Below are 27,814 nucleotides of genomic sequence, written 5' to 3' on the forward strand. Positions count from 1 at the left end.
AGCTCCAAAGATAAAGGGTGGATTTGATGCCCCTGACTTGGACTTACCAAACATGAACCTTAAAGCTCCCAAGTTAGATGTTAACACTCCAGATGTCAACATTGGTTCACCCAAAGCAAAATTTAAAATGCCTAAAATGAAAATGCCTAAATTTAATCAACCAAAACTGAAAGGACCTGAGATTGATGGAAACTTGGATGGCCCAGATCTTGATGTAACTGTACCAAATGTTAATCTTAAAGGTCCTAAAGTGGGAACGCCAGATTTTGATATTTCTGGTCCTTCAGGTAAATTGAAAAAGCCAAACTTCAACCTGCCTGATTTTGGACTTTCTGGTCCAAAGTTACATGGCCCCAACCTGGGCCTCAAAACACCTGATCTAGATGTATCTGGTCCCAATCTTAGTGGTGGAATAAATGCACCAGACATAAACATGCCCAAGGTTGATCTTAAAAGCCCCAAACTAGACCTTAATACCCCAAAGCTCAACTTAGACATGCCATCAGGTAAACTGGAAATGCCAGAGCTTCATGCTCCAGACTGGGATGTCAATGCTCCCTCAGGCAAATTGAAAATGCCAAAATTAAACCTTTCAGGTACATTACCAAAGGGACCAAATATGGACATTGATTCACCAGATCTGAGTCTGAAAGCTCCAAAGATAAAGGGTGGATTTGATGCCCCTGACTTGGACTTACCAAACATGAACCTTAAAGCTCCCAAGTTAGATGTTAACACTCCAGATGTCAACATTGGTTCACCCAAAGCAAAATTTAAAATGCCTAAAATGAAAATGCCTAAATTTAATCAACCAAAACTGAAAGGACCTGAGATTGATGGAAACTTGGATGGCCCAGATCTTGATGTAACTGTACCAAATGTTAATCTTAAAGGTCCTAAAGTGGGAACGCCAGATTTTGATATTTCTGGTCCTTCAGGTAAATTGAAAAAGCCAAACTTCAACCTGCCTGATTTTGGACTTTCTGGTCCAAAGTTACATGGCCCCAACCTGGGCCTCAAAACACCTGATCTAGATGTATCTGGTCCCAATCTTAGTGGTGGAATAAATGCACCAGACATAAACATGCCCAAGGTCGATCTTAAAAGCCCCAAACTAGACCTTAATACCCCAAAGCTCAACTTAGACATGCCATCAGGTAAACTGAAAATGCCAGAGCTTCATGCTCCAGACTGGGATGTTAATGCTCCCTCAGGCAAGTTGAATATGCCTAAATTAAGCCTTTCAGGTACATTTCCAAAGGGACCAAATATGGACATAGAATCACCAGATCTGAGTCTGAAAGCTCCAAAGATAAAGGGTGGATTTGATGCCCCTGATTTGAACTTACCCAACATGAACCTTAAAGCTCCCACGTTTGATGTTAACACTCCAGATGTCAACATTGGTTCACCCAAAGCAAAATTTAAAATGCCCAAAATGAAAATGCCTAAATTTAGCGTCCCAAGCCTCAAAGGACCTAAGATTGACGGAAACATGGATGTACCTGATGTTGATGTAAATGTACCCAATGTCAACCTCAAAGGTCCTAAAGCTGATGTCCGAATGCCAGATTTTGATGTTTCTGGTCCATCAGGAAAATTCAAAAAGCCAAATTTGAACATGCCTGACTTTGGGTTTTCTGGTCCAAAGTTAAATGGTCCTAACCTGGGCCTCAAAACCCCTGATCTAGATGTATCTGGTCCCAATCTTAGTGGTGGTTTAAATGCACCAGACATAAACATGCCCAAGGTCGATCTTAAAAGCCCCAAACTGGACCTTAATACCCCAAATCTCAATTTAGACATGCCATCAGGTAAACTGAAAATGCCAGATCTTCATGCTCCAGACTGGGATATTAATGCTCCCTCAGGCAAATTGAAAATGCCAAAATTAAACCTTTCAAGTACATTACCAAAGGGACCAAATATGGACATTGATTCACCAGATCTGAATCTGAAAGCTCCAAAGATAAAGGGTGAATTTGATGCCCCTGACTTGGACTTACCAAACATGAACCTTAAAGCTCCCAAGTTAGATGTGAACACTCCAGATGTCAACATTGGTTCACACAAAGGAAAATTCAAAATGCCCAAATTCACAATGCCTAAATTTAGCGTCCCAAGACTAAAAGGACCTAAGATTGATGGAAATTTGGATAGGCCTGATGTTAATGTAAATGTACCCAATGTCAACCTCAAAGGTCCTAAAGCTGATGTCAGAATGCCAGATTTTGATGTTTCTGGTCCATCAGGAAAATTCAAAAAGCCAAATTTGAACTTGCCTGATATGGGATTTTCTGGTTCAGAGTTAGGTGGTCCTAACCTGGGCCTCAAAACACCTGATCTAGATGTATCTGGTCCCAATCTTAGTGGTGGTTTAAATGCACCAGACATAAACATGCCCAAGGTCGATCTTAAAAGCCCCAAACTAGACCTTAATACCCCAAAGCTCAACTTAGACATGCCATCAGGTAAACTGAAAATGCCAGAGCTTCATGCTCCAGACTGGGATGTTAATGCTCCCTCAGGCAAATTGAAAATGCCAAAATTAAACCTTTCAGGTACATTACCAAAAGGACCAAATATGGACATTGATTCACCAGATCTAAGTATGAAAGCTCCAAAGATAAAGGGTGGATTTGATGCCCCTGACTTGGACTTACCAAACATGAACCTTAAAGCTCCCAAGTTAGATGTGAACACTCCAGATGTCAATATTGGTTCACCCAAAGCAAAATTTAAAATGCCCAAAATGAAAATGCCTAAATTTAATGTACCAAACCTCAAAGGACCTGAGATTGATGGGAACTTTGATGGCCCAGACATTGAGATGAATGCACCCAACATTAACCTCAAAGCGCCGAAAGGTGTTGATTTTGGCAGCCCATCGGGAAATATTAAAAAGCCACATTTGAAAATGCCCGATGTGGGGTTTTCCAGTCCAAAGTTAGATGGCCCAAACTATGACTTCAATTCTGACCTAAAAACTCCAGATTTTAATGTCAAAGCTCCAAAATTGAAAGGTGCAATTAATGCTCCCAAAATGGACCTTAAAATGCCAAGTTTAAATACACCAGACCTCAGTCTCTCTGGACCTAAGGCAAAAATACCAGACATGAATCTTTCAGGACCTAAACTGAAAGGCCCTAGTATGAGAATGCCAGAATTAGATTTGCCTGATGCCAGTTTCAAAGGTCCCAAGCTAGACCTCAATGCAAAAACTCCAGATCTAGGAATAAATGGTAACATAGGACGACCTGACATGAACTTTACTGCCCCTAATGTCAAAGGAGGAATAAGAAGCCCAGAGTTTGGCATAAATGTTCCCTCAGGAAACATCCATGGTCCTCAGACTGATTTTGATTTGGCAGACAGGAAATTCAATGTCCCTTCTTTCAAGCTGCCTCAGTTGGGAGGCCCAGACCTAAACAGGGCAGGGTATGATATTGACTTTGATACATCTCTGAGACCAACAAATCTAGATTTTTCTCCTCCAGATGCAAAACTGAATATAAAACAACCACAGTTGGAGGGTGATTTTACAGGTCCAAATGTTAGTGCTCCAAAAATGCCCAAAGTGCCACAGCTGCATCTTAAATCTCCAGATCTTAACATTGATGATCCTTCACAAAATGTCAGAGTACCTTCTTATTCAAATCACAGATCAGATATCCCAGGTGTGAACATGAGAATGCCTGTCATGGACGTAGATGGAGATGTTAGACTTCATCGCACTGATGGACAGTCATCTAGGACCAAAATAAGGTCCAGCTACCCTCAGGTGGATGCTGGTTTTGGCCAAAGCATTCATTACGACCATTCAGATCTCAACATTGATGATTTCACAGAAAAGGAGCATGTGCCTAAAGCCAGGGGTACAAAACTGGGCTTCCAGGCACCACATAACTATGGAAAGGTGATCTCCCCGTCAGGTGTTAATATCGACATGAGGGACCCCAGACACACCAAAACAATGCTTCCTGGTGATGTGGATATGTATTCAAGGCACCACGGAACAATGCAGCAGGAATCTAAAGCACGTTTGACACAAAATCCAAGAACAAGAGTCCCTGACAGTTCAGATGGATACTATGTCACTGTTTTTCCCAACCAAGAACAAAATCAAAGAATGCCAAACCGCAAATATAACACACTTGGGGGGGCTGGTTTTCGTTCAGGAAACATCGACCTTGAAGTTCCAGGAGAAAATGACCTAAAAGGGGGGTCAACTTTCTTTTTCTCAAACCTTATGTAGGTTTCAAACCACTATTGTGTCCATAAGCAATACAAAATGTCTCTTTTAGTGTGTTTTTTTATATTGGGTTTATGTATGACTTGTGACTTAAGCTGTTGTCTGTTTATTGTATAATTTATGCATTTTTGTAGTTAAGTTTTTTGTATATAAAGCCAATCTCATTGCTTTGTAATGCAGCATTCCTGCACTTGTTTTATATAAATTACATTTTTGTAATTTGTACTATGTACTATTTAATACTTGTTTGAAAAGTAGGTATTCTTTCTATCTACATTTAAGTTATGTTGATGTTGGATTTTTTTTGGGTATTATTACAAGGTCAAAGCATGAAAGTTTTTGTTTTATATTATCAACTAAATGTTAAAATACACAAAGTTTTGCATATGTTTATATTATACTGTATGTCTATGCTTTTGAAACACCCACTTTATTGTATATTCATTGGGGATGTATATAGTTGAGTTTACATCCTGCTATGTTTGTAATTAAGTGTTTGTCTTTCGATGTACTTTTTATCACTGATTTGCACGTGTGTTTTATTTTTTTATTTTTATTTTATTACCCTGTGGCTAATGCGCTATGTACAGCACTTTGGTCAGCGCGAGCTGTTTTTAAATGTGCTATAGAAATAAACTTTACTTACTTACTATATAATTTTTATAACAATTTTTGCTTCAACAGTTAAGTTGAGTTTCTGTTTCAACAATTTTGCACAATAATATAATACATTTTCATATAATTATTTAGGATGACTTTTTTATACTTAACTATAAAAAACTGACCAATTTTGATTGGTGACCATTAAGCTTTTAAAATATGTGTGGATGCACCATATATCATTTTGTTATTATATTGTACGGAAAAATAAAGACAAAACATATGTACAGTATTTGTTTCCTGGTTCATATTCTGCTGCTTTATTGAAAGGAAAAGAATATACAAGATTTTTTAGGTATACATTTAATTAAAGTATTTCCTTAGTAAGTAAGTAAGTTTTTATGTATGGCCGATTTTAGCTGGAACCATAAAAGTTTGACATTTTTGCTTAAAAATGACTTAAAAGATTATCAAAATGGTGGCCAATAAATTTTTGTCAATCAACTGATCAATTAATTGACTAATCGTTTCAGCTGTACTCGTACTGTATAAACTGTTGGGTAGATTAATTTATGACGAAACATATTCTATTAGCTCCTTATGTGTTTTGTTTTTAATGTGAAAAGTAACTAGTAACTAAATCTGTCAGATAAATGTAGTGAAGTAAAAAGAACAATATTTCGCTCTGAACTATAGTGGAGTCAAAATAGAAAATAGCAAGAAAAGTACCTCAAATGTGTACTTAAGTATACAGTACTTGAGTGCATTCAGTGGTGGAAGAAGTACTATTCAGATATTTTACTTAAGTAAAAGTAGCGGTATTACAGTGTAGACATACTCTGTTACAAGTCTAAGTCCTGCATTCAAATGGTTACTTAAGTAAAGTGCAAAAGTATAAGCATCAAAATATACTTAAAGTACAAAAAGTAAAAGTACTCATGATGCAGAATGGGCCATTTCAGAATCATATACATTATATTACTGGATAATAATTATTGATGCATTAATGTGTATTGCTTTAATATTCTATCAAGATGAGAGGGGCGGCCCAGAATATCATTGGCTGCCCTCTTCCATACCTGGATGATATTTACAGTACCCGCTGCCTCAAAAAAGCCCAGAACATACAGTACTAAGATCCATCTCAACCCAGATAATGTCTGTCTTTTATATATTTATATAGTGACACTATAAGGCTCTTTCATATTTATTTATTCACCTGTTTTACACTTTTGCTGATGTTTTGCACTTATAAGACTGCATCCCATTTCGTTTTACTTGTACAATGACAATGAAGACTATTATATTCTATGCATCTGGTAAAAGGGGAGTTAGAATGACTTACTTTAAACTGTTGGGTAGCGCAACCTATAATAATACGTCATGATTTATTAGTTGATTCAATATTTTGTATTATTAATATAAATCTGAAAATAACTAAAGGTATGAGATAAATGTAGTACAAAGTACAATATTTCTCATTGAGATGTAGTGGAGTAGAAGTCTAAGTGGCATAAAATGGAAATACTCAAGTAAAGTAACTCAAATTCGTACTTAAGTAAATGTACTTAGTTATTTCCACTACTAACAGTATCTATTTAAATGAAATGATGTAGGCATGTGAGTGTTTAAAATGTTTCTTGAAGGATACATACGCATATGTATCCTTCAAGAAACATTTTAAACATTTCTGTTAAAGGTCCCATGGCATGAAAATTTCACTTTATGAGGTTTTTTAACATTAATATGCGTTCCCCCCAGCCTGCCTATGGTCCCCCAGTGGCTAGAAATGGTGATAGGTGTAAACCGAGCCCTGGGTATCCTGCTCTGCCTTTGAGAAAATGAAAGCTCAGATGGGCCGATCTGGAATCTTCTCCTTATGAAGTCATAAGGAGCAAGGTTACCTCCCCTTTCTCTGCTTTGCCTGCCCAGAGAATTTGGCCCACCCATGAGAGAGAGAGACATCATGGCTTTCAAACGAGCAAAGTGGCAGTTGATCAAGGCCACACCCCCACCCTCCACCTTGCCCCCCCCTCTCTCCTCCTCAATAGCCACAGACACAGAAATGGCACATCCTAAGGAAAGCTCATTGTGGGACTGGCTCTAGTGGCTGTAATTCTGCACCGAGGCTGAATTTCGGGAAAGAGACTTCAGATACAGTATTAGGGGACCACTAAGGTCTATATAAAAGAGACTTCAGATACAGTATTAGGGGACCACTAAGGTCTATATAAAAGAGACTTCAGATACAGTATTAGAGGACCACTAAGGTCTATATAAAAGAGACTTCAGATACAGTATTAGGGGACCACTAAGGTCTATATAAAACAGACTTCAGATATAGTATTAGGGGACCACTAAGGTCTATATAAAAGAGACTTCAGATACAGTATTAGGGGACCACTAAGGTCTATATAAAAGAGACTTCAGATACAGTATTAGGGGACCACTAAGGCCTATATAAAAGAGACTTCAGATACAGTATTAGGGGACCACTAAGGCCTATATAAAAGAGACTTCAGATACAGTATTAGGGGACCACTAAGGTCTATATAAAAGAGACTTCAGATACAGTATTAGGGGACCACTAAGGTCTATATAAAAGAGACTTCAGATACAGTATTAGGGGACCACTAAGGCCTATATAAAAAGAGACTTCAGATACAGTATTAGGGGACCATTAAGGTCTATATAAAAGATACTTCAGATGCAGTATTAGGGGACCACTAAACCATCTTGTTGGAGGTTTTTCTAAAGCACTCCAACCGCTAGGTGTCACAACTAGTCCCGCTTTACGTCATCAACACGCGCCAACACACGACACGGGGAAAGCCACCACGACCTTTCATGCTGCGAAGAGTCGAGTCCTTTTATAATGTGTATTTTTAACGATTTAAGAGCAAATTAATTGTGCGCGTGTGACTGCGGAAGACAACAGAAGCGAGATGTTTCGGTGTACTCTGGTGGTTTGCTGCAGAGGAGTCGCTAAAAGGGTGAGTTTAACGTTTAACCTGCAGCCGTCTCAACATGGGAGCTGTTACTATGTAATTTAAATGAACTCCTGTTCATATCAGCTGCACATAATAGTGGTGGAGGAAGTATTCACAGACAGTACTTACCTAAAAGTAGTAATACCACGGTGTGAAAATACTCCATTACAGCTGCATTCAAAGCCTTTATGTGGGTACGATATATCAGCTAAATGTAACGTTACTTGAAACAAAAGTACCGGTATAATTGTGCAGCAAAAGGTTCCCTGTCAGTGTTTTCCTATTATTATATCGTATGTTTCTGGATTAATATTCCTGCTGCATTAATGTGTATGTTGCATTTTACTACTGTAGATGTTTAAGGTTAAGGCTCATTTTGACTCTTTTAATACAGTGCTCAGCATAAGTGAATACACTCATGCTAAAGTTGACTAAAAAGAGGAATAAAAAAATCATCTTTTGGAAATTGATCTTAATGCCTTAATTAAAAAAAATTGGAAAAATCCAACCTTTAAGGACACCAATTTTCTTTGTGAATGAATAATGTATCGTAAATAAATAAATAAATAAAGGTTCTTCCTTAAAATACAGGGGGCATAAGTGAGTACACTCCTATGTTAAATTCCCATAGAGGCAGGCAGATGTTTATTTTTAAAGGCCAGTTATTACATGGATCCAGGATACTATGCATCCTGATAAAGTTCCCTTGGCCTTTGGAATTAAAATAGACCCCCCCCTACACACATCATCACATACCCTTCACCATACCCCCACATCATCACATACCCTTCACCATGCCCCCCCCATCATCACATACCCTTCACCATACCCCCACATCATCACATACCCTTCACCATACCCCCACATCATCACATACCCTTCACCATACCCCCATATCATCACATTGAATGAGAAGGCGTGTCCAAACTTTTGGCCTGTACTGTAAATCGAACTGTGGTAAATGGGCATTTGGTATTGTCTCATATCCATCGCAGGCCCCTGAATTGAATCAAAATCGTATCGTGACAGACTTTAAGACATCAGCAAATATCGTATCATTGTCCAAAGAATCGATATAATATCGTATTGTGATAGAGCTTGTAAATTAACACCTATAATTCACAGCTGTCAGAAACGTAAAATGGTGAATTGAATCGTGAGTTGAGTGTAGTGTTACAGTTCTGATTATTTGACAATGTATTTTGTATCTTTACTACTTATTTAGAAATGCAGTGCTGACAGACATGGAGTCTAATCATACTTAATACTATAATTTATCCAGTAGAAATGTGAAATATTTGCAGTTCCTGTTTGAACGTTAATATCAGCCTTTGACTTGCTGCTTCACTAACTCTGAGTTTCCTCCTCCTCAGTTTGCCTCTTCCTTCCCCGGAGAGAGCGCTCTGCCTCCCAACCTCCTGCTGCCCACCAACCTTGTGGATCCTGCCAGATTAAGTCAGTCCAAACTTCTGTAACTGTAACTATGGATTCTATCTAAACTTGTCAGCTGATGTGGTGATTGAAATTGTTTTCGCTATTTTATACCAATATCCATTATCTTTAGGGATGCACCGATCTGATACTGATACCGGCCAATACTTACTTAAATAGTTGGATTGGTTATCTAGATAATGGGGCCTATCTATTCAATAAAAAATAAAAAAAGTCTTGACCAATTTGTTGCTAACAGGTTTACACTTGCATTGAAATTCCTGCTAATTGTTGAGATTTTTTTTACCAAGTTGCTGGTGCACGATTTATTACTTTTTTAAAGGTCCACTGTGTAGTGGTTTAAGTATTTTATTAGCTAAAATCAATGTCTTCATTCATAAATATGTCCTCATTGGTGTAAAATGACCTCTGCCAATGATCTGACTTATCCTCGTAAGCGAAGAATTTCTTATCTGTATTTACGAATCTCACTATGGCCACACCAAGATCCACTTGGCATCGCCATAGTGGTCGATTGGTTGGGGTTAGGCATTTGACCTCGAGTGGTTAAGGTTAGGATAGCCGATTGGTCAGGGGATAGGAACTGAACAAATCAGGTTACATTACCTTACCTAAGCATGGGCGCCTGGCCAATAGTAGCTATTGAAGAGTGGGTATTGGCGTGGCCATAATGGGGGGGGGGATATTGCGTGAGAGATATAAAGTGCTAGTCCACAACGCGTTTTCGTTTAGAGCCAGCGTCACGTGACTGAAACCAGCTGAAACGGAGAAGGAGATCAGTGAGAGGCGCTTGTCACCGCCCCGGCAAATGTGAAAGCCTGCACTGCCCTTTAGTTCATAACGGAGGATCAGACTTTTGCCGAGCCACAGGAGAAGGAATCCTCGTCGCCAAAAAAATTGGAAGACATGTTGTCATAGCTTCTTGGTACATAACGTCGTTGCAACGCGCATTTGAAAAAGCGAGGCGCTAGAAAGCACTATTGGTTTGAATGCAAAATACAATTTCACCGCTAGATGGGAGAAATTCCTACACAGTGGACCTTTTAATAATACATAAAAATTTGGTACATTAAAATCTATGCATTGTTAGTTTTGACAACGTTAGGAAAGCAATGTTAAAGACGAGCCTGATGTTGCCTTACACATGAATGACCCCAGTCACTTCCATAAGAGACATAAAGAAAGAACCAATCAGACCTGTCTTATTGCACGCTTCAAAATGTCTCCAGAATTTGCCATTTTCAGCGTGTTGCTTGCTAGCTCAAAGTAGTTTGTTGTTTCCCGTGGCGAAGGGATTTTGAGAACAGAAAAACACAGAAGGTGGAGGATGAGGGCCAAAGCCTGAACTCTGGCCCAAATGTACCTCTGTTGATCCAGACTACCATGGGACAAATAAAACTCTCCCGACAGCTACAGTTCCCACTGTCGCTGTTACAAACCACTGCTCACTAGAACCATTTCTCTAGTCGGGTGTCTCATTTTAATATCGATAGATATTATTATTGATTGTCTGAAGCCATCCATCACTGACTGGCGTTGTGTTTCCTCCTGCAGGGCGTCCTCCTCCTCCTGCAGACTGCTCCCTGCCTGTCCTGAGGAAGTGCGACGCTGTCGTTCCAGCTCATCTGAGCCCCGTCCAGACGTGGGTGGAGACTCTGGCGAGGCCGGACAGCGAGCCGCTGGGTCTGGCTCAGCTCCACCCGGATGTCTTCGCCGTGCATCCGAGGTAAAGATGAGTTGACATCCATAAAGCCTTCACCTTATCCCCAGGAAAGGGTTGTCAGTTCTGCGCCTAGTGAACTTCCATCCTGCGTAACACCAACACAAATCTTTAAATCCAGCCACAAAAGAAAAGTCTGTGTGAATCCTGAACGTGTCCTTTCCTCTCTCTCCTCTCAGGCTCGATATCCTCCACGAGGTTGAAACATGGCAGAGAAACTATAAAAGAATTGTAAGTTACAGATTCCCTACTTTTGAAACGTTTGTGCTGGCGGTTGTCAGTTGTTATTTATGTTTTGTGAGATGATGATTCCTGAGGGAAGCAGAGAATGTTGATACTTTTAAAAGCAAATTAAAGACCCCCCCACCAAGGCCTATATAAAAGCATCCAGAAAGCACCATGTCATAGGACCTTTTTAAGCTTTATTTATTGATCTGTGCATTTTAGCCTGTTTTACGTCTTGGTGTATGTTGGTATGTAACAAGTTTTTTATCCATTTCTAATCCTGCCACTGGTGTTTCCTCACTGTACAATGATGAGATTTATGATAGCGTTTTTTCAACATTTAGGATTACATTGGATATGTATGAAAAATGCTATACAAAAAAAGTCTGATTGGTTGATCAATTCTGGACACATTTAGGCTTCATCTCAACAATGATATAAAACATGAGGAATTATTATTAATTATTTAATAGAGATTGATACATATATTATGATCATTAGCATTAAAGCCTTTAATGCTAATTTAAACCAGTTACTGGTACTAGGGCTGTCCTCAACTAAAGAAATTCTTAGTCGACTAACACTTATACAATTTTGTCGACTAATCGATTAGTTGATTTAATTGACAGAGCTGTGCGCTTTGAGAGGTGGTTAAGACTAAAAAAGCACAATATAAATGTAGTTAATTAACCACCTGTAAAACTGAGTTTCTCCACAATTAATCCTGCAAAAGCACCACTTTAAATCTTGTGTTTACCATAAATGTGCTCAGAAGGTTCTTGGAAATAAGTAATTAAGCATGAATAAGCATAAAAAATGACTAATCGACTAAAGAAATCTTAGTCGACTAAGACCAAAACGACCGATTAGTCGACTAAACGACTAAGAGGTGGCAGCCCTAACTGGTACATATTTATACTGTTGGTATCACATTAAATATCACCTTTTAAAGTCCAATTCTATCAGTCAAATCTCATTTTTACTGCTTAGTCATGGAACAGGCATTTCTCTTAATTCAACTGCAGTATTATCAACGGATTAAAATTATAATCTTTTTTTAAAAGCCTAAAAACAATTGCAGCAGTTAAGTTTAGTGTCAAAATGTATTATGCAGAAAGTTCATATGAATATCTGACATTGGCTTCAAAACTTTTTGTCCTATGTTATCACTTATAGTTAAGTTTTCTTTTGCCGCGCAGTACTGTTAAAATTAAAACCAATATTAATGCGTGTCTGGTCTACTGCTCTTATGAAACTATTCATATGTTTGGATTAAGAGAGGATGATCCCTGAAATAACAGAACTCTAATATTCACTTCAGTAACGGTTGTTTTGATCTGTCAGAGTCACGCCAGCACAAAGATCAGGTCAGAGGTCAGAGGTGGAGGCAGGAAACCATGGAAACAGAAAGGAAGTGGAAGAGCTCGTCACGGAAGCATCCGATCACCGTTGTGGAAAGGAGGTGACTGTTTCTTTTGGACTGTGTGCTCTATTCATAATCTTCATTTATTATTTTAATGTTTCAAAAATCAGTGCTGTCCTGGAGAGCTCCCAAACAAATGCCTAGAGTCCAGTGCGCTTTTACTGCCGCAATATCATCATTGGAGACAAACAGTTTGTCTTCCTGCGGTTGTGTGATCTCGAGCAATTCTCAGGTTGGATGTCAGTCTGACAGCCGATGTGTTTCTCTCAGGCGGCGTGGCGAACGGACCCAGAGGGCCGACCAGTTACTTCTACATGTTGCCCATGAAAGTTCGAGTGCAAGGACTCAAAGTGGCTCTGAGCTCCAAGATGGCCCAGGTAACTGAAACCTTTGTGTCTGTTTAGTCTGCCAGTGTTTAAAATAGCATAAACATGTATTTACTGTGCTCTGGGGTTAATGGGGAACAGGACACTATTAAAAAGGCACAGAGTAGTAGTAGTAGTACTTTCTCCTCACAAGGGTCATTTAGAAATTACTATTTCACATACCATAGTATGACTTTGTTACTACATACTATAGTATACATTTTTAAGGAATACTATGACATACTCTACAATTTTATATTAATTTCCATTGGCTTGTTTTAAAAACTACCTCATATCAACTTGAACTAACAATTAAATTTTTACGGATTTAATCTGAAAATTGTTGAAAATAAAAAATTGTATTACTCGTTTTCTCAGTCATGGTTAAATATGACAAACAAAAGCATTTAAGAAGCTGGAACCAGTGAAAGACAAACTGATGATTATTTTTAACAATAGTTTCAGCTCAATTGTTTTTTCTTTTACTTTGAAATGCTGAGCCCATGTTGAACTAAATATTCTGTATTTTTCCAGCAATACCTTCACATTGTGGACTCTCTGAACATCCCCTCACCCGACCCGCAGTACCTGCTGGACCTCATCAGACACAAACACTGGGGAGAGTCGCTGTTAATAGTCGACGTGTGAGTAGGATCAGTGAGGCTTCAAACAGACTTCATCGGTTCGCTCAGTGCTGACGTTGTTCTTGTTGCTTTCAGAGGTGAAGAGTTTCCTGAAAACATCCTCCAGGCAACAGCGGGTTTGAAGACGGTGAACATCATTCCAGCCATCGGTAAGTTAGCGCTCAGTATTTTCTCTAAAGAGGTGACGTAATGCACCAACTTTTCTCGTAAAGCTCTGTTGCACTCGTCTCTGTGGGCTGAACATCTGATAACTGTTACTTCCCATTTAATTTGTGGAAATGAAACAGGCATTAGAACTATTTTTTTATTTATTTTAGCTTTCTGCGTACATTTTGACGTATAAATGGTTTGAGTATTAAGACAATGTCCTCTGCACTGTAACTTTGCCATCACCAACTGAGCAGCCCTAAAAAAATTAACTAACGTTAAACAGTGATAACACAAAAACTGTAAAATATATAAAAAAAGTTGAATCATTTTCTAATAGCTGAAGGTTTTGTGACTAGTTGAAAGTTTGAATGACGTGTGTAGGTGAAAGTATGTGGGAGGAGTAGCATTTAGAAGTGGAAGAAGCCTGAAGCGGATTTAAAGATTTCTTCATTGACTTTTAAAAACTAAATGGTGGAGAAAAGTTGAATACAAGCACAGATGTCCTTAAAGAGCTGAACGTTTTTTGTAGCTGAAAGTATGCAGAAGGCGAACAGAAATCGAATGGGGAAAAAAAAAAAAAATCTGATAATACTGCTGAATTAGCATTCACACAATTACTCAAACTGACAAAACTCATTGAAATAAGAGTTACATGAAGAAAACAGTCAAAATATAATTTGTAATGCCCATTTTATTTTTCTGTGAAAGATACTTTAGTGCCAACATCCTGGCTCTATATAACACTCTTTAAAGAATCGGCACTCTTGTTTTCACCCTCAGTTCTGATTTTCTTGATGCGGAAAACAACTGATTGTAACACCTTTTAAAAAAGTTTACTCTGTGACACTGCATTTGTCCGAATGATAATTTCGCTAACAAGCTAATACTAGCAGGCAAATAATTTGCATCATCAAATAGTGGAACTCCGAGCATCACTTTGACGACACACATAATGACGCCATTATTTAAAACTTCAGTAGGTTTGAGGTTGGCAGCTACATCAGCCTTTAAGGACAATCGAAAAGCATGAAGTAATGCACTCCTATCGTGTCGCAAATTAAGGGGGAGCGCTATGATTTTAAGCTTCTGTAGAAGTAAACGGATGTTTGTTTTTTTGTCTGTTCTCTGCCAGGTCTGAATGTCCACAGCATGCTGAAACATGAAGCTGTCGTCCTCACTCTGGAAACCATCAAGTTTCTGGAAGACAAGCTGCTTTGGCACGACCAGCGCTACACCCCCCTGTACCCGTTTAAACTGCCCTACTCAGACTTCCCGTAGAAGACACCAAATTACCTGTAATATATTCACTGACTGCAATGTTTTCTTTGAGTTTATTATGTTTCACAAAAAATAAAAATAAATAAATAATGTCAATGATTAAAAAAATAAAACACACAAAGTTGTATTAAAATGACCTAAAAAGGCACGTGGAGAGTAAAAGACCTAAAATCGATGACTGAATTTGTGTGGAGGGAGCCCGTTAGCCAAATCGTTCCTGATCTCCCAACGGAGGGCCGAGCGCTTCTTCTCTGTTGGCACGATGTAGGTGTTTGGCACATACACCCTCCGAGGTTTAGGCTGCAACACAGAACAAATCAAGACTTAATCTACTAAATACTAAAAGTTCTATTTTTGCTGTCTCAGTATTTATATTTCTCTCTTGTAAAGTTGTAGACACTGACTTTGTGTTTCAGTAGAGCTGAACACACTGCACAGCTGTTCTTATTCACATATACAGTGAGGAAAATAAGTATTTGAACAGCCTGCTATTTTGCAAGTTCTCCCACTTGGAAATCATGGAGGGGTCTGAAATTGTCATCGTAGGTGCATGTCCACCGTGAGAGACATAATCTAAAAAAAGAAAATCCAGAAATCACAATATATGATTTTTTTTACTATTTATTTGTATGATACAGCTGCAAATAAGTATTTGAACAACTGTCTATCAGCTAGAATTCTGACCCCCAAAGACCTGTTTGTCTGCATTTAAAATGTCCACCTCCACTCCATTTATTATCCTAAATTAGATGCACCTGTTTGAGGTCGTTAGCTGCATAAAGACACCTGTCCACCCCATACAATCGGTAAGAATCCAAACTACTAACATGGCCAAGACCAAAGAGCTGTCCAAAGACACTAGAGACAGAATTGTACACCTCCACAAGGCTGGAAAGGGCTACGGGGAAATTGCCAAGCAGCTTGGTGAAAAAAGGTCCACTGTTGGAGCAATCATTAGAAAATGGAAGAAGCTAAACATGACTGTCAATCTCCCTCGGACTGGGGCTCCATGCAAGATCTCACCTCGTGGGGTCTCAATGATCCTAAGAAAGGTGAGAAATCAGCCCAGAACTACACAGGAGGAGCTGGTCAATGACCTGAAAAGAGCTGGGACCACCGTTTCCAAGGTTACTGTTGGTAATACACTAAGACGTCATGGTTTGAAATTATGCATGGCACGGAAGGTTCCCCTGCTTAAACCAGCACATGTCCAGGCCCGTCTTAAGTTAGCCAATGACCATTTGGATGATCCAGAGGAGTCATGGGAGAAAGTCATGTGGTCAGATGAGACCAAAATAGAACTTTTTGGTCATAATTCCACTAACCGTGTTTGGAGGAAGAAGAATGATGAGTACCATCCCAAGAACACCATCCCTACTGTGAAGCATGGGGATGGTAGCATCATGCTTTGGGGGTGTTTTTCTGCACATGGGACAGGGTGACTGCACTGTATTAAGGAGAGGATGACCGGGGCCACGTATTGCGAGATTTTGGGGAACAACCTCCTTCCCTCAGTTAGAGCATTGAAGATGGGTCGAGGCTGGGTCTTCCAACATGACAATGACCCAAAGCACACAGCCAGGATAACCAAGGAGTGGACCCAATAGAGAATCTTTGGAGGGAGCTCAAACTCCGTGTTTCTCAGCAACAGCCCAGAAACCTGACTGATCTAGAGAAGATCTGTGTGGAGTGGGCCAAAATCCCTCCTGCAGTGTGTACAAACCTGGTGAAAAACTACAGGAAACGTGTGACCTCTGTACTTGCAAACAAATGCTACTGTACCAAATATTAACATTGATTTTCTCAGGTGTTCAAATACTTATTTGCAGCTGTATCATACAAATAGTTAAAAAAATCATATTGTGATTTCTGGATTTTTTTTTTTAGATTATGTCTCTCACAGTGGACATGCACCTACGATGACAATTTCAGACCCCTCCATGATTTCCAAGTGGGAGAACTTGCAAAATAGCAGGGTGTTCAAATACTTATTTTCCTCACTGTATTTCATTATCAGTAATTAAAAAGGACTGCAAATGTATAAACTAGTAATTCTGGGGTGCAGAAGTGACTCTTAATTAAATGTTTTCTATTGGTGCACTTGTTACAACAAAGATGTGTTAATAGTAATTGCTGTACCGTGTGATCAGCTCCTCTGCAACAACAAAAAGTATGTAAATAAGTAAATATAGCATCTTAATGTGGCCATAACGCAAGTACACAAACTGGCAGTTTAACATATGCACCTATTGTTCTGGTTTTAAAGCCACCTTAGAAAATGTAAGCCAAGCCACCATGCTTAGTGGAAAAGTGAATAACTGTTGAAGGTAAGTCATAATTACATTTAGGTAAGACCAGAGGCCTGTACTACGAATCAAGATCAACATGCTCTGGATTTATTTCAGTTACCCGGCTTCACCTAACCTAACAACCAACGCTGCAAATACGTGAATCACAACGCTTATTAATATCACTTCCTCAGCAGTTAGGCACAAGATCTGACCATAATTACACTTGTGCTTTCTATAAACGGACATTGCTTTAGCTTATTATTTAAGTTGCAACCCTGGCAATGGTACGATCGTGAGATAAAATAAAAAATATGAAAACGTAATTCTAACCAATGTGCGCATTGGAAACACACGGCTCAAGAAGCCAACAAAATACTTTAACTTCTCTCTCTCCCCACTCTCCTCACACAAATGTCTAACTTGTGATTTAAACAGCTACAAATATTTTTAACACAGAACATGTTGCCTAGCGCAGCTTTACAGAAAATATTTGGTAAGCTACTTACTGGTGGAGGCTGGTATGCAAGTCGTTCCTAAAAACAAAAGCAAAACTTGTGAGAGCCAAACATTAAAAAAAAAACATTGTTAAGAAACAACTGAATACCAACTTGTTCTTTTTTAACAGGTGGAAAAAGTATTATCAGCAATATGTACTTAAAGGTGCAGTAGGTAACTTTTATAAAATAAAAAAGGATTTGTCAAATTTGGTCAAACTATCACTATATCCTGGAAGTAATACATGAATCAGATAATTATTCTAAAGAAATCACGTTCCCCTGTCTCCCTAGAGCTCCTAAAAGGAATTTGCACGTTTCCTACAACCAATCAGAGCCGAGGAGTCTCCAACGCTGCGCCAATGACTGCTCGTGAACTACGGTCAAACTGTAAAACTAGGCAGCGCTGATCAATCACGAATCAAGATTCTGTTTTCAGAAACATGTTAGTTACTGTTTCGCTGAAAACTGAGAATGTTTGTGACCAAGTGGAGCCAAAACAAAGCACACTGCGTTAGACTCCTCGGCTCTGATTGGTTGTTTTCCTTCAGGCGTGGAGGAAACTTGCAAATACCATTAAGAAGAAGAAGAAGAAGAAGAAGAAGAAGAAGAAGAAGAAGAAGAAGATGATATGAGGATAGGTTTTCATACCCTTATCTCCCAGCGGAGATCTCTCCTGTCCTTTTCTCCTGGAAGTTTAAACATTTCCCAGAGCTGCTTATACTGGAAATACCTGCAGAGATGAGACAACCACACAGGTCAACCAACAGACCAACATGGATCTAATGGGAATAAACACATTTTTGTATCTTGTGGTTCCAAGTTCATTTTAGCAGAACTCTCTCCATATTTTATCCAGGTAGGAGTCCTGTGTACAGGTAGTTTTGAGTCATTTTCATGCTTTTAAACTTACTTGGCCACCGGGTCTGTCTTCTTTATGGTTTGCTGACTCATCACTGGTCGGATGACTGAAATATAAAAACATTCGATACATTATAAAATGGTTCAATGCCATAAAAACCATAACATGAATTGTAACATTGGTTGACTTACAGGATTTGGGTTTGGGCCTGAGGTCGCCATCACTTTGACTTTGAGTCTGCCCAAAATCAAAACAACAGTAAATTCATACCATTTTATCGGACACAAACAGTGGAAAGTGTATCTGCCACCACTCTCCTGGAGACTACATTACCCACCATGCCTCTTATGTAGGATTCAAAGGCGCTGAAAGAGAGTCCCTCTGTCTCCGAGGCCCGGGTCTCACTCTGACTGGGGACGTCGTCGTGCTCAGTCTCAAAGTCGCGCTGAGCAGACGAGGACAACCGAAGATCGGCGAGTCGCTCCTCCAGACAGCTCGCTGCATCTGCAAAGAAACAAGATTCAAATCAGATTATTAGGATTTTAACTGGCTTTGTTTTTAACTTCCTTTAGCGTCACAATTGCCAGAGAACAAAACGTATTCAGTCTGATCAGAGTTTTCCAGCTGGTCGGAGGATTCAGGCTAGTAAACTTTCAGATGTCAGGCTGCCTCCGTTTAGTCTGAAACTAAACAAACGCTCACATTTGGCCTCATGTGAAGGTCTACGATAGTCGTTCAGACTTGACTTTTGCTGTCTCCAATGACCAGGGCTGAAACAATTAATTGAGTAACCTGAGTAATTTGATTACTAAAAATCATCTAGGCGATTATTTTTCTTTTTGCTTTGAGACATATAATCCATTTAACTCTATCTATCCAAAACCCCACAGAGGTTAAATAGCTGGTTTCTCCATCGCTGAATCAGAACTGAAGAAGTCTCTCAGATAAGAGACAAAACGTCTCGAAGCACCTTGATTTGAACCCTTTCTTGGAGAACTATGACCTGGATGACTGAGAACCTTCACAGACAATGTTTAGTCTGCTACTGTATCTGTGATATCTGCTCAATCTTTTATTATGGCTAATTCTCACTGCAAGTTTGCTTAATTATTGTCTTGATTTTTTTTTAAATCTTAAAATATTCTTTATGAAACCTTTGCCTTCCGATTCTGTGCTGGTAACCTGTCTAGTTCACAAAATATTAATACAGACCTGAACTATTTTGGGTTTCTGAATCAAACAGACTTGAAACATTTGTTTGAGGTCCAAATTAAAAAAGAGAGACACATCTTTGTACATGCTTCAACAATAGAAAAATCACATTGACCTATGACATGCTGTTGGCCAAAAAGAACAGTTAGGCTATGTTTAAAGTTGGAGTAGTGAGGATGAAAGTAAACACCTTCGACTGCATAACATGTTTTAAATTACAAGATTTCAAACCAGTAAATCTCGCAGAAACAGAAACGAATCAAGGTCAAGTTGGTATGGATGTTTAAGGCAATGAGCTATATTTCAATCTGAGAGGTTATTTGGGATGAAGTAATTCCACAAACTTTAACAACCTAACGTTGACACCGTTTTAAAGTAAAGGGTCAGCAACACAGAGAAAGAAAACCATTTACCCTTCTTCTGTCTGAGGTTTCCTTCCCACTCACACATCTTGTCCAACGTCATTCGTCTGAAATCCACTTTGGAGTCGATAAACTTGATGTCCTCGTTGCGTGAAGACTCGTCTGGATGCTCTGACTCCACTTTGTCCTCACTGGCTTTCTCTTCTTTAGGGTCCTGCACCTCTTCCTCTAGCCTTTCATATTGTTCTCCCCCTTCGTCATCACACCCTGCTTCCAAATGATTCCCATCTGAATGGTCTTCAACTACATTGCTGTAAAATTGTCGTTCCTCTGATGTTGCGTTTGTTACTTCATTGTCGGACGCTGCACGTACATCTTCAGATTTCCCATCAGTCTGGTCGTTATCTTCTCCTGGTTTCACGTCTGCGATGTCCACCTCTTTGTACAAGTCATCGGTTGCACAACGCGCCACGTTAGCTTCAGGCTCGGCGTCCGCTAACACGCCCGGTGGACACGTCTCGATGTAGTCTGGCACCGTGGCTTCCACGTGAAACCCGGCAAAGCTGCACAGCGAATGGTCGTCGTCTTCGTCGTCTCTTACCTCAGACAGATCTCCCCGACTGTCTTGATCAAACTCGGTTATGGTGTGGTCGTCCCTGTAGTCTCCTCCCTCCTGCTCCTCTGGTCTGTACGTGCCGTAGCCAGACGTCATCAGACTCTGAGCTGGACTATCGGAACTGCTGCCACAGCTTTCTTCATCATCGCGGCGGCTTCCACCTTCCAAAGTATCCCTGCTGACGTTGACCTGGTTGCTCAGTTCAGGCTTTTCCTCCTCTGAAGCCTCCTTATGAGGGTCGTCTGCATCGCCAACAGGATTAGACTCTTCCACGCTGATCACTCGCCCAATCTCCTCCTCTTCCTCCTCTGAAGTTTCCTGGTAAGAGTCTTCTGCATCGCCAAGAGGTTTAGACTCTTTCTTGCCAATCACTCGCTTAATCTCCACCGCCTCTGAAGCCTCCTGGTAAAAGTTCTCTGAATAACCAGCAAGTTTGGACTCTTCCTCTTCTGAAGCATCAGAGTAAGAGTCTTCTGCATCGTCAACAAGTTTGGACTCTTCCTTGCTGATCACTCGCTCAATCTCCTCGTCTGAAGACTCCGAGTAGGAGTCTTCTGCATCCCCAACAGGATTAGACTCTTCCTCGCTGATCACTCGCTCGATTTCCTCCTCTAAATCCTCCGAGTAAGAGTCTTCTGAATCGCCAGCAAGTTTGGAATCTTCCTCGCTGATCACTCGCCCAATCTCCTCCTCTTCCTCCTCTGAAGTCTCCTGGTAAGAGTCTTCTGCATCGCCAAGAGGTTTAGACTCGTCTTTGCCAATCACTCGCTTAATCTCCACCTTCTCTGAAACCTCCTGGTAAGAGTCCTCCGAATAACCAGCAGGTTTGGACTCTTCTTCCTCTATAGCCTCTTGGTAAGAGTCTTCTGCATCACTGACAGGTTTGGACTTTTCTTCGCCAATTATCTTCTCTGAAGCCTCCTGGTAAGAGTCCTCGGTTTTACCGACAGGTGTGGACTCTTTCTTGCCAATCACTCGCTCAATCTCCTCCACCTCCCCCTCCTCCTCCTCCTCCTCTTGACGCTCTCCATCAGACCAAAAAGAGGAGTTAAGTGAAGTCTTGTCGTCGCCCTCATCATCCCACGGAGTGCCGTACGTTTTGTACATGTTGACGACTTGCACTCGTGCCGAGGTGTGTGTGATCTGTGGAGGCAGAGGGCTTAACCAAGGAGCTAAGAGGATTAAGGAGGATCCAGGAGCTCCGTCTCCTGCTGAGCCTCGTCTCAATGCTGAGACAGCTCAAACTGCTGGTGACACCTCCGCTTCTTTGTGTTTGTTCCTTTTATTCGATTCAATATTATTTTATCCATTTGAAAAGAGTGACAGGAACTTGGCACTGGGATGTAGTAATCACTCAACCACCAGGACCCCTCGGTATTCAGTTTGTCTATGTTTTAATTGGGTTTATTGTTTAATTTTATGTATTTATTTTGCTTGCTGCAAAAATGATTACTTCTTGTGGGACAATAAATATGTATATATTATATTACTGAAATTACTATTTTATGCTGGTCCAGTCTATTGTCACCTAAAAGTCTCCATTTGATTTAATTTGACATGATTTTAGAATGTGTTGATGTTGCTAAAGATAGATAGGGTAAGTTTAGATATAATAGATTACCTGAGTCTTCACTGTAGATGGATTCATCGCAGACAAGTGATTGGCCTTTATGTTTCCTGTAGGGAGAGAAAAATACAACAGTATTTGTTACATTTCCATCAAAGATGATCTTAAGGAAGTAAAAAGCTCCGGTTTGAGCAGTTACACAGGTTTTTCTTCGGGATCCACTCTCTTTTCTTTTATATAGACAGTTGTTGTTATCCTTATGTGACAAGTCACTTCATGATGAATTCAAATCTTAAGTTGTCAGTGAGCAATAAAGTAAATTTAAAGCTACTTTAAATGTGTCTCTTTATTCTATGTGTCACACAACCGATCCACAGAAAAGGAGCGACAACTTGGGTCAATTATTGTCATTCGTCAAATAAAAATACAAAAACAGATTTTCAATACTGCATTATTTTATCACTATAAAAAAAAAAAAAACACTATTTGCATTTCTTTGACTGCTGGTCAGACAACTAACTTTTAAGACACTAGTTTGGGCTCTCTTTTCAATGAAAATGTGTCATTATTGACACTATATAAATTATATACTGTATATAAATTAACTTAAAATATGACGGATTATCAATACTGAAAATGATAATTATTTGCAGCCAAATGTACATTAAATAGCATATTTATGGAAAGTTTACATTCATTATTTTGGCCTGTAGAAATTATCAGGGGGGTTAGCGTTTATATTAGGGCTGGGCGATATGGAGAAAATCAAATATCACAATATTTTGGACCAAATACCTTGATATCAAAACGATATTGTAGTGGTGACTATTGGTGCTTTCACAAAATATTTACACAATGAGATTTTTGATAAATAATCATCAGTAATGTGGATAATAATAATGACTAAGTGGGTAAAGGCAAATAATTGAACAGTTACGACAGTCTGGTACGTTCAAAAAAATCACTTTACTGTAATGCAGCCTTTAAAGGACGACTTATTGGGAATTTAGCTTATTCACCGTAACCCCCAGAGTTAGACAAGTCGATACATACCCTTCTCATCTCCGTGCGTGCTGTAAGGCTGTCTGACGGCTCCAGCGGCATCAGGCCAGCACAGAACATGCAGGTGAATGGTTCCAGCAATCCTACTGCTCCCAATAAGTGACAAAATAACACCAACATGTTCCTATTTACATGTTGTGATTTGTGGAGTTACATTGTGTACAAAAAACAACTTAACATGAGACACAGCCGTCTTCTAACCGTAAACAAACCTGGAACTATATTCTCAGGTGGAAGAATATAGTACTTGGGCGGAGTGATATGCTCACAGCAAGCCCGTCTGAGAATATAGTTCCCAGTTTGTTTACTGTTAGAAGATGGCTGTGTCTCATGTTACGTTGTTTTTTGTACACGCTGTGACTCTACAAATCACAACATGTAAATAGGAACATGTTGGCGTTATTTTGTCACAATTTGGAGCAGTAGTCTAGTTGGAACCAGTTACCTGCAGGATCTTTGCTAGGCTAAGCTAATGCTGGAACCGTCAGACAGCGTTACAGCACGCAAAGAGATGAGAAGGGTATGTATCGACTTGTCTTACTCTGGGAGTTACGGTGAGCTAAAGTCCCAGTAAGTCGGCGTGTTCCTTTAAAACCAGGAAAAGACACTTATGCCATATGACGATATCCAAAATCTAAGACGATATCTACTCTCATATCACAATATTGATATATTGCCCAGCTTTATATATAGTTTATATAATATTTCTTTTGTGTAAACTATCTTTAAAATTAAAAGGAAGTCACAGACCCATAACTCTGATGTAATTGTTTTAAATGCATCTATTTTCTGTGTCTCTTTCTACATGTCGATCCCGTGGTCTGTTTATTTTTCCAGTTTTCTGTAAAATCTTTAGCATACCTGCCTTTGACAGATGAGCCATGAAGTAAAATGTTTGGATATACCTGAGATATGACTTTGCCAAGTGCACTTTATTCGAACAAATTAAAATAATTTATTGCACTCATTCTTGAGTTCTCTCTGTACACCTAAGATGTTTTGTGATTTGTAATATGTTTTGTCGGTTTGACATCCCGGTTATGAAAGAAACGATATTTCATTCTGCTCCACTTTTCACACATGGAATGTTAACTTGAAACTTGATAAACAAATGGAAAACAGCTGAATGAACAAACACACGAGTCTTATTTACTAAAAATTACCTCAGGACTTTTCTCTTGATGAAGCGCCCCCTGTGGGATTCAGGAATGGATGCGGAGCTATCGCAGCTGTCGCTAAGCGGCGGTTGGAGGGTGTCGTCAGGATCCGGCTCCACCTGCAGCCGGCCGGGAGGCCCTGGGGGCAGCCGGCGCTTCAGAGCCACAGAGTGTTGAGCGTACGAGTCAAAGTTTCCCTGCTGCCGTCCATGGTCTTTGCTCGGACAGGCGGTGAGCACCTGAGTTAAATCATACATTGAGTTAATCAATCATATGTGCCTGATATACTGAAAGTATAGAATGGATTGCTTGTCCACCCTAAATGTTAATCTTGTCTTCATTTTTTATTTTGTTTGACAATAAAACAAACCTTCCCTTGATTGACAAAGCACCTAAATTCACAGAATAATCTGGTTTCATACCAGGTGATACAGATTAAACTAGGAGTTATTTTTTTCTGAAGGTGGATCTTTAACTACTAACTCCATTTTCAAACATATTTAAGATTTTTAAGATATAAACTTACTTTTAGGAATCACACAGACACAGATTCTCTATTTATTATATTATTAGTATACATAGGAAATAAAACACTATAGGAGTAAAATAAGGTCAATAAATGCCTCAGAGAGCACCACAGACATACCTAGAGAAATATTATAGGAATATACAAGTGTTTCTTCTTCAGAAAACTCTTTGTAACAATGTCTCTCTCGTTTCTGAGAGACAGATTCTAAAATTTGAGTGTTGTTATTGATGTTTAAGATTACTCTATATCAGATAAAAGAAAAAAATGAGAGCAATGTGTGGCTACCACTTACATGTCTGTCATGGTCCGCTTGTCCGGCATGTAAGAAAAACCCCTCACCAGAGGGTAAGTAGCACTGACTTACTGTGAAGAAGAAACAAAGAATTCACCAAGTTGTCATACAACTCATTTTAATGGAAAATCTTAAAACTGTTTCACTTGTTTGCTGGCATGCTTTGTTTAGAGAAAAGTGTTGTAAAAATACAGTTATTATCCCCCAGTGCCCTGACCTTTCTCTTTGGTGTAGGCAGGAGGACTCTGCTGAGATGTGGTCGTCTGAGATTTGGCGGGGTTTATCTGAGAGGATGAAGCCAGGCTTTTCCATTCTCCGTGACGAACCAGTTCGTCAAGATCTGACATTACACGAAGAGTGACAGGCTGAGTTAAAACATGGAAATCAAGGGTGCTGAAGATTCTATCCCCCAATGTAGTCAACCTTTTGAGATGTAATCATTTAAAGTGCTCATATTATGCTTTTTGACTTTTTCCCTTTCCTTCATTGTGTTATGTAGTTTTTGTGTGTGCACACAATATAGGTTTACAAAGTGAAAAAGCCCAAAGTCTGACTTCTGACTGGCTAGTAGTCCTTACCTAGGTACTGTCAGGGCACACCCTCATACTCTGCTTCTGACTGGCTAGTAGTCCTTACCTAGGTACTGTCAGGGCACGCTCTCATACTCTGCTTCTGACTGGCTAGTAGTCCTTACCTAGCTACTGAGCATGTGCGACTCCCAACAAAGATGGAACAGAAGTGAGATGTCTCACTCTGTAGCTAAAACAGAGAGCTCAACACACAGGGTGAAAAGAGGAGCTGCAGCAATGTGCAGTACAACAAATATATGGTGTTTTTTGAAAATTAAACCATGTAAATCTCTTCTGATACAACCTCTAAATACAAGTATGAACCGGAAAATGAGCAGAATATGAGCACTTTAAGAGTTAATTTTTTTTAACATCAATGTCCAACAAACATTCAGTTTCATTCATGTTTCAGATCCTAACCTTGCTTGAATTCACGCAGCCTGTGTTTTGGTATGTTTTTGTAGCCCAAGGCCACTAGTTGTTCATGAATTTCATCTTCTGAGAAATCCAGACTGTCCATAATGTTTTCAGCTTCAAGTCAAGGAGGTAGCATAAAGCCTGAAGGGAAACAAATATAAAAAAATAAATCAGATATCACGATATTCTTGACCAAATACCTCCCGATATTGCGGCGATATTCTAGGGTTAACAATAGGTGCTTTAACAAAATATCTTCACACTTAGATTTTAGATAAATAATCATCAATAATGTGGACATAATGTCTAAGTGGGGAAAAGGCAAATAATAGAACAGCTAGAATAGTCTGGTAGGTTCAGAAAAGTACATCACTTCACTGTAATGCAGCATTTAAAACCAGGAAAAGAATACACTTATGTCATATTACGATATAAATCTAAGACGATATCTAGTCTCCTATCAGGATATCGATATAATATCGACATATTGCCCAGCCCTACTAACTTGTAACATTACGGAGTCTTTTTTTTTTATCTTCTCAAGATCTCCATCGTTGTGAACACTTTATCAGCTGCTATTAAAACCAAATAAAATGAGTTGTGGCTTTTGTGCAAGCCCAATTTATCAGTAAGCTATTAAGATTGTACATAGCCCAAAAGCTTTGTTTAATATTTCTACTTTAATAGTTAATAAGCAAGCCAATCCTACAGTGACTGATTTCTGAAGGGGTGTCGGCACGTCGCTCTCAAATAAAAAAGTGAACGGAAGCTAGCAAGGCTAAGTTAACAGTTAGCAGCCAAACAGGCAGTAAATATAAACAATGTTAAATAGTAAAAAACTTGTAACGGGTTGCTTTCTCACCTGCACGAGGCTCAGTTTGCTGTTACACGGTATCCATCACGGTAACAACCCAGTTCTGTAATCAGTAGTGCTCGTGTTTTATTGTTTACTGGTTCCGAAACACACAACAGCACCAAGACAACAGCCGTTAACGAGCTTTGAAAAGGACGCCTGCTACAAACTTCCGGTCCTTTTCTTCTTCGTTCTACTCTTTAGCGGTGAGAGATCTAGTGATCTAGCGCCACCCATAGACATAATATATTATGTCTATGGCGCCACCCATAGTCGGCTGTAGGACATATTGTGTTTTATATTATCTATCCTATATTTATCTATATTGTAACGTATATTATTTCTTTTCTTGTTTGTCGAGCACGTCTTTTTATAGTCATACTTAATATTTAATAATAACCTATTGCACTGTTCAATCCCTGCACTGTTCTC

The 27,814-nt window shown here is 39.4% G+C and overlaps 2 protein-coding genes across 2 annotated transcripts; one reads left to right on the forward strand and one right to left on the reverse strand.

Moving 5' to 3' along the window:
- Nucleotides 1-7,594: 7,594 nt before the first annotated feature.
- On the forward strand, nt 7,595-15,189 carry mrpl4 (mitochondrial ribosomal protein L4). Its single transcript, XM_028568517.1, has 9 exons — nt 7,595-7,845; nt 9,216-9,297; nt 10,849-11,020; nt 11,194-11,245; nt 12,584-12,701; nt 12,933-13,039; nt 13,562-13,671; nt 13,747-13,820; nt 14,954-15,189. Exons 1-9 carry the CDS (start codon nt 7,798-7,800, stop codon nt 15,097-15,099), a joined length of 909 nt encoding a protein of 302 aa, XP_028424318.1. The 5' UTR covers nt 7,595-7,797; the 3' UTR covers nt 15,100-15,189.
- hyls1 (HYLS1 centriolar and ciliogenesis associated) lies at nt 14,495-27,583 on the reverse strand. Its single transcript, XM_028568467.1, has 12 exons — nt 27,392-27,583; nt 26,533-26,670; nt 25,761-25,883; nt 25,544-25,614; nt 24,729-24,961; nt 22,558-22,613; nt 19,084-19,250; nt 18,938-18,983; nt 18,798-18,852; nt 18,536-18,617; nt 17,897-17,923; nt 14,495-15,399 (listed from the first exon to the last, which is right to left on the reverse strand). The coding sequence occupies exons 2-12, from the start codon at nt 26,630-26,632 to the stop codon at nt 15,265-15,267; spliced, it is 1,095 nt and encodes a 364-aa protein (XP_028424268.1). The 5' UTR covers nt 26,633-26,670; nt 27,392-27,583; the 3' UTR covers nt 14,495-15,264.
- Between the last annotated feature and the right edge of the window lie 231 nt (nt 27,584-27,814).

Source organism: Perca flavescens, chromosome 2 (genome assembly GCF_004354835.1).
Source record: "Perca flavescens isolate YP-PL-M2 chromosome 2, PFLA_1.0, whole genome shotgun sequence".
NCBI lineage: Eukaryota > Metazoa > Chordata > Actinopteri > Perciformes > Percidae > Perca > Perca flavescens.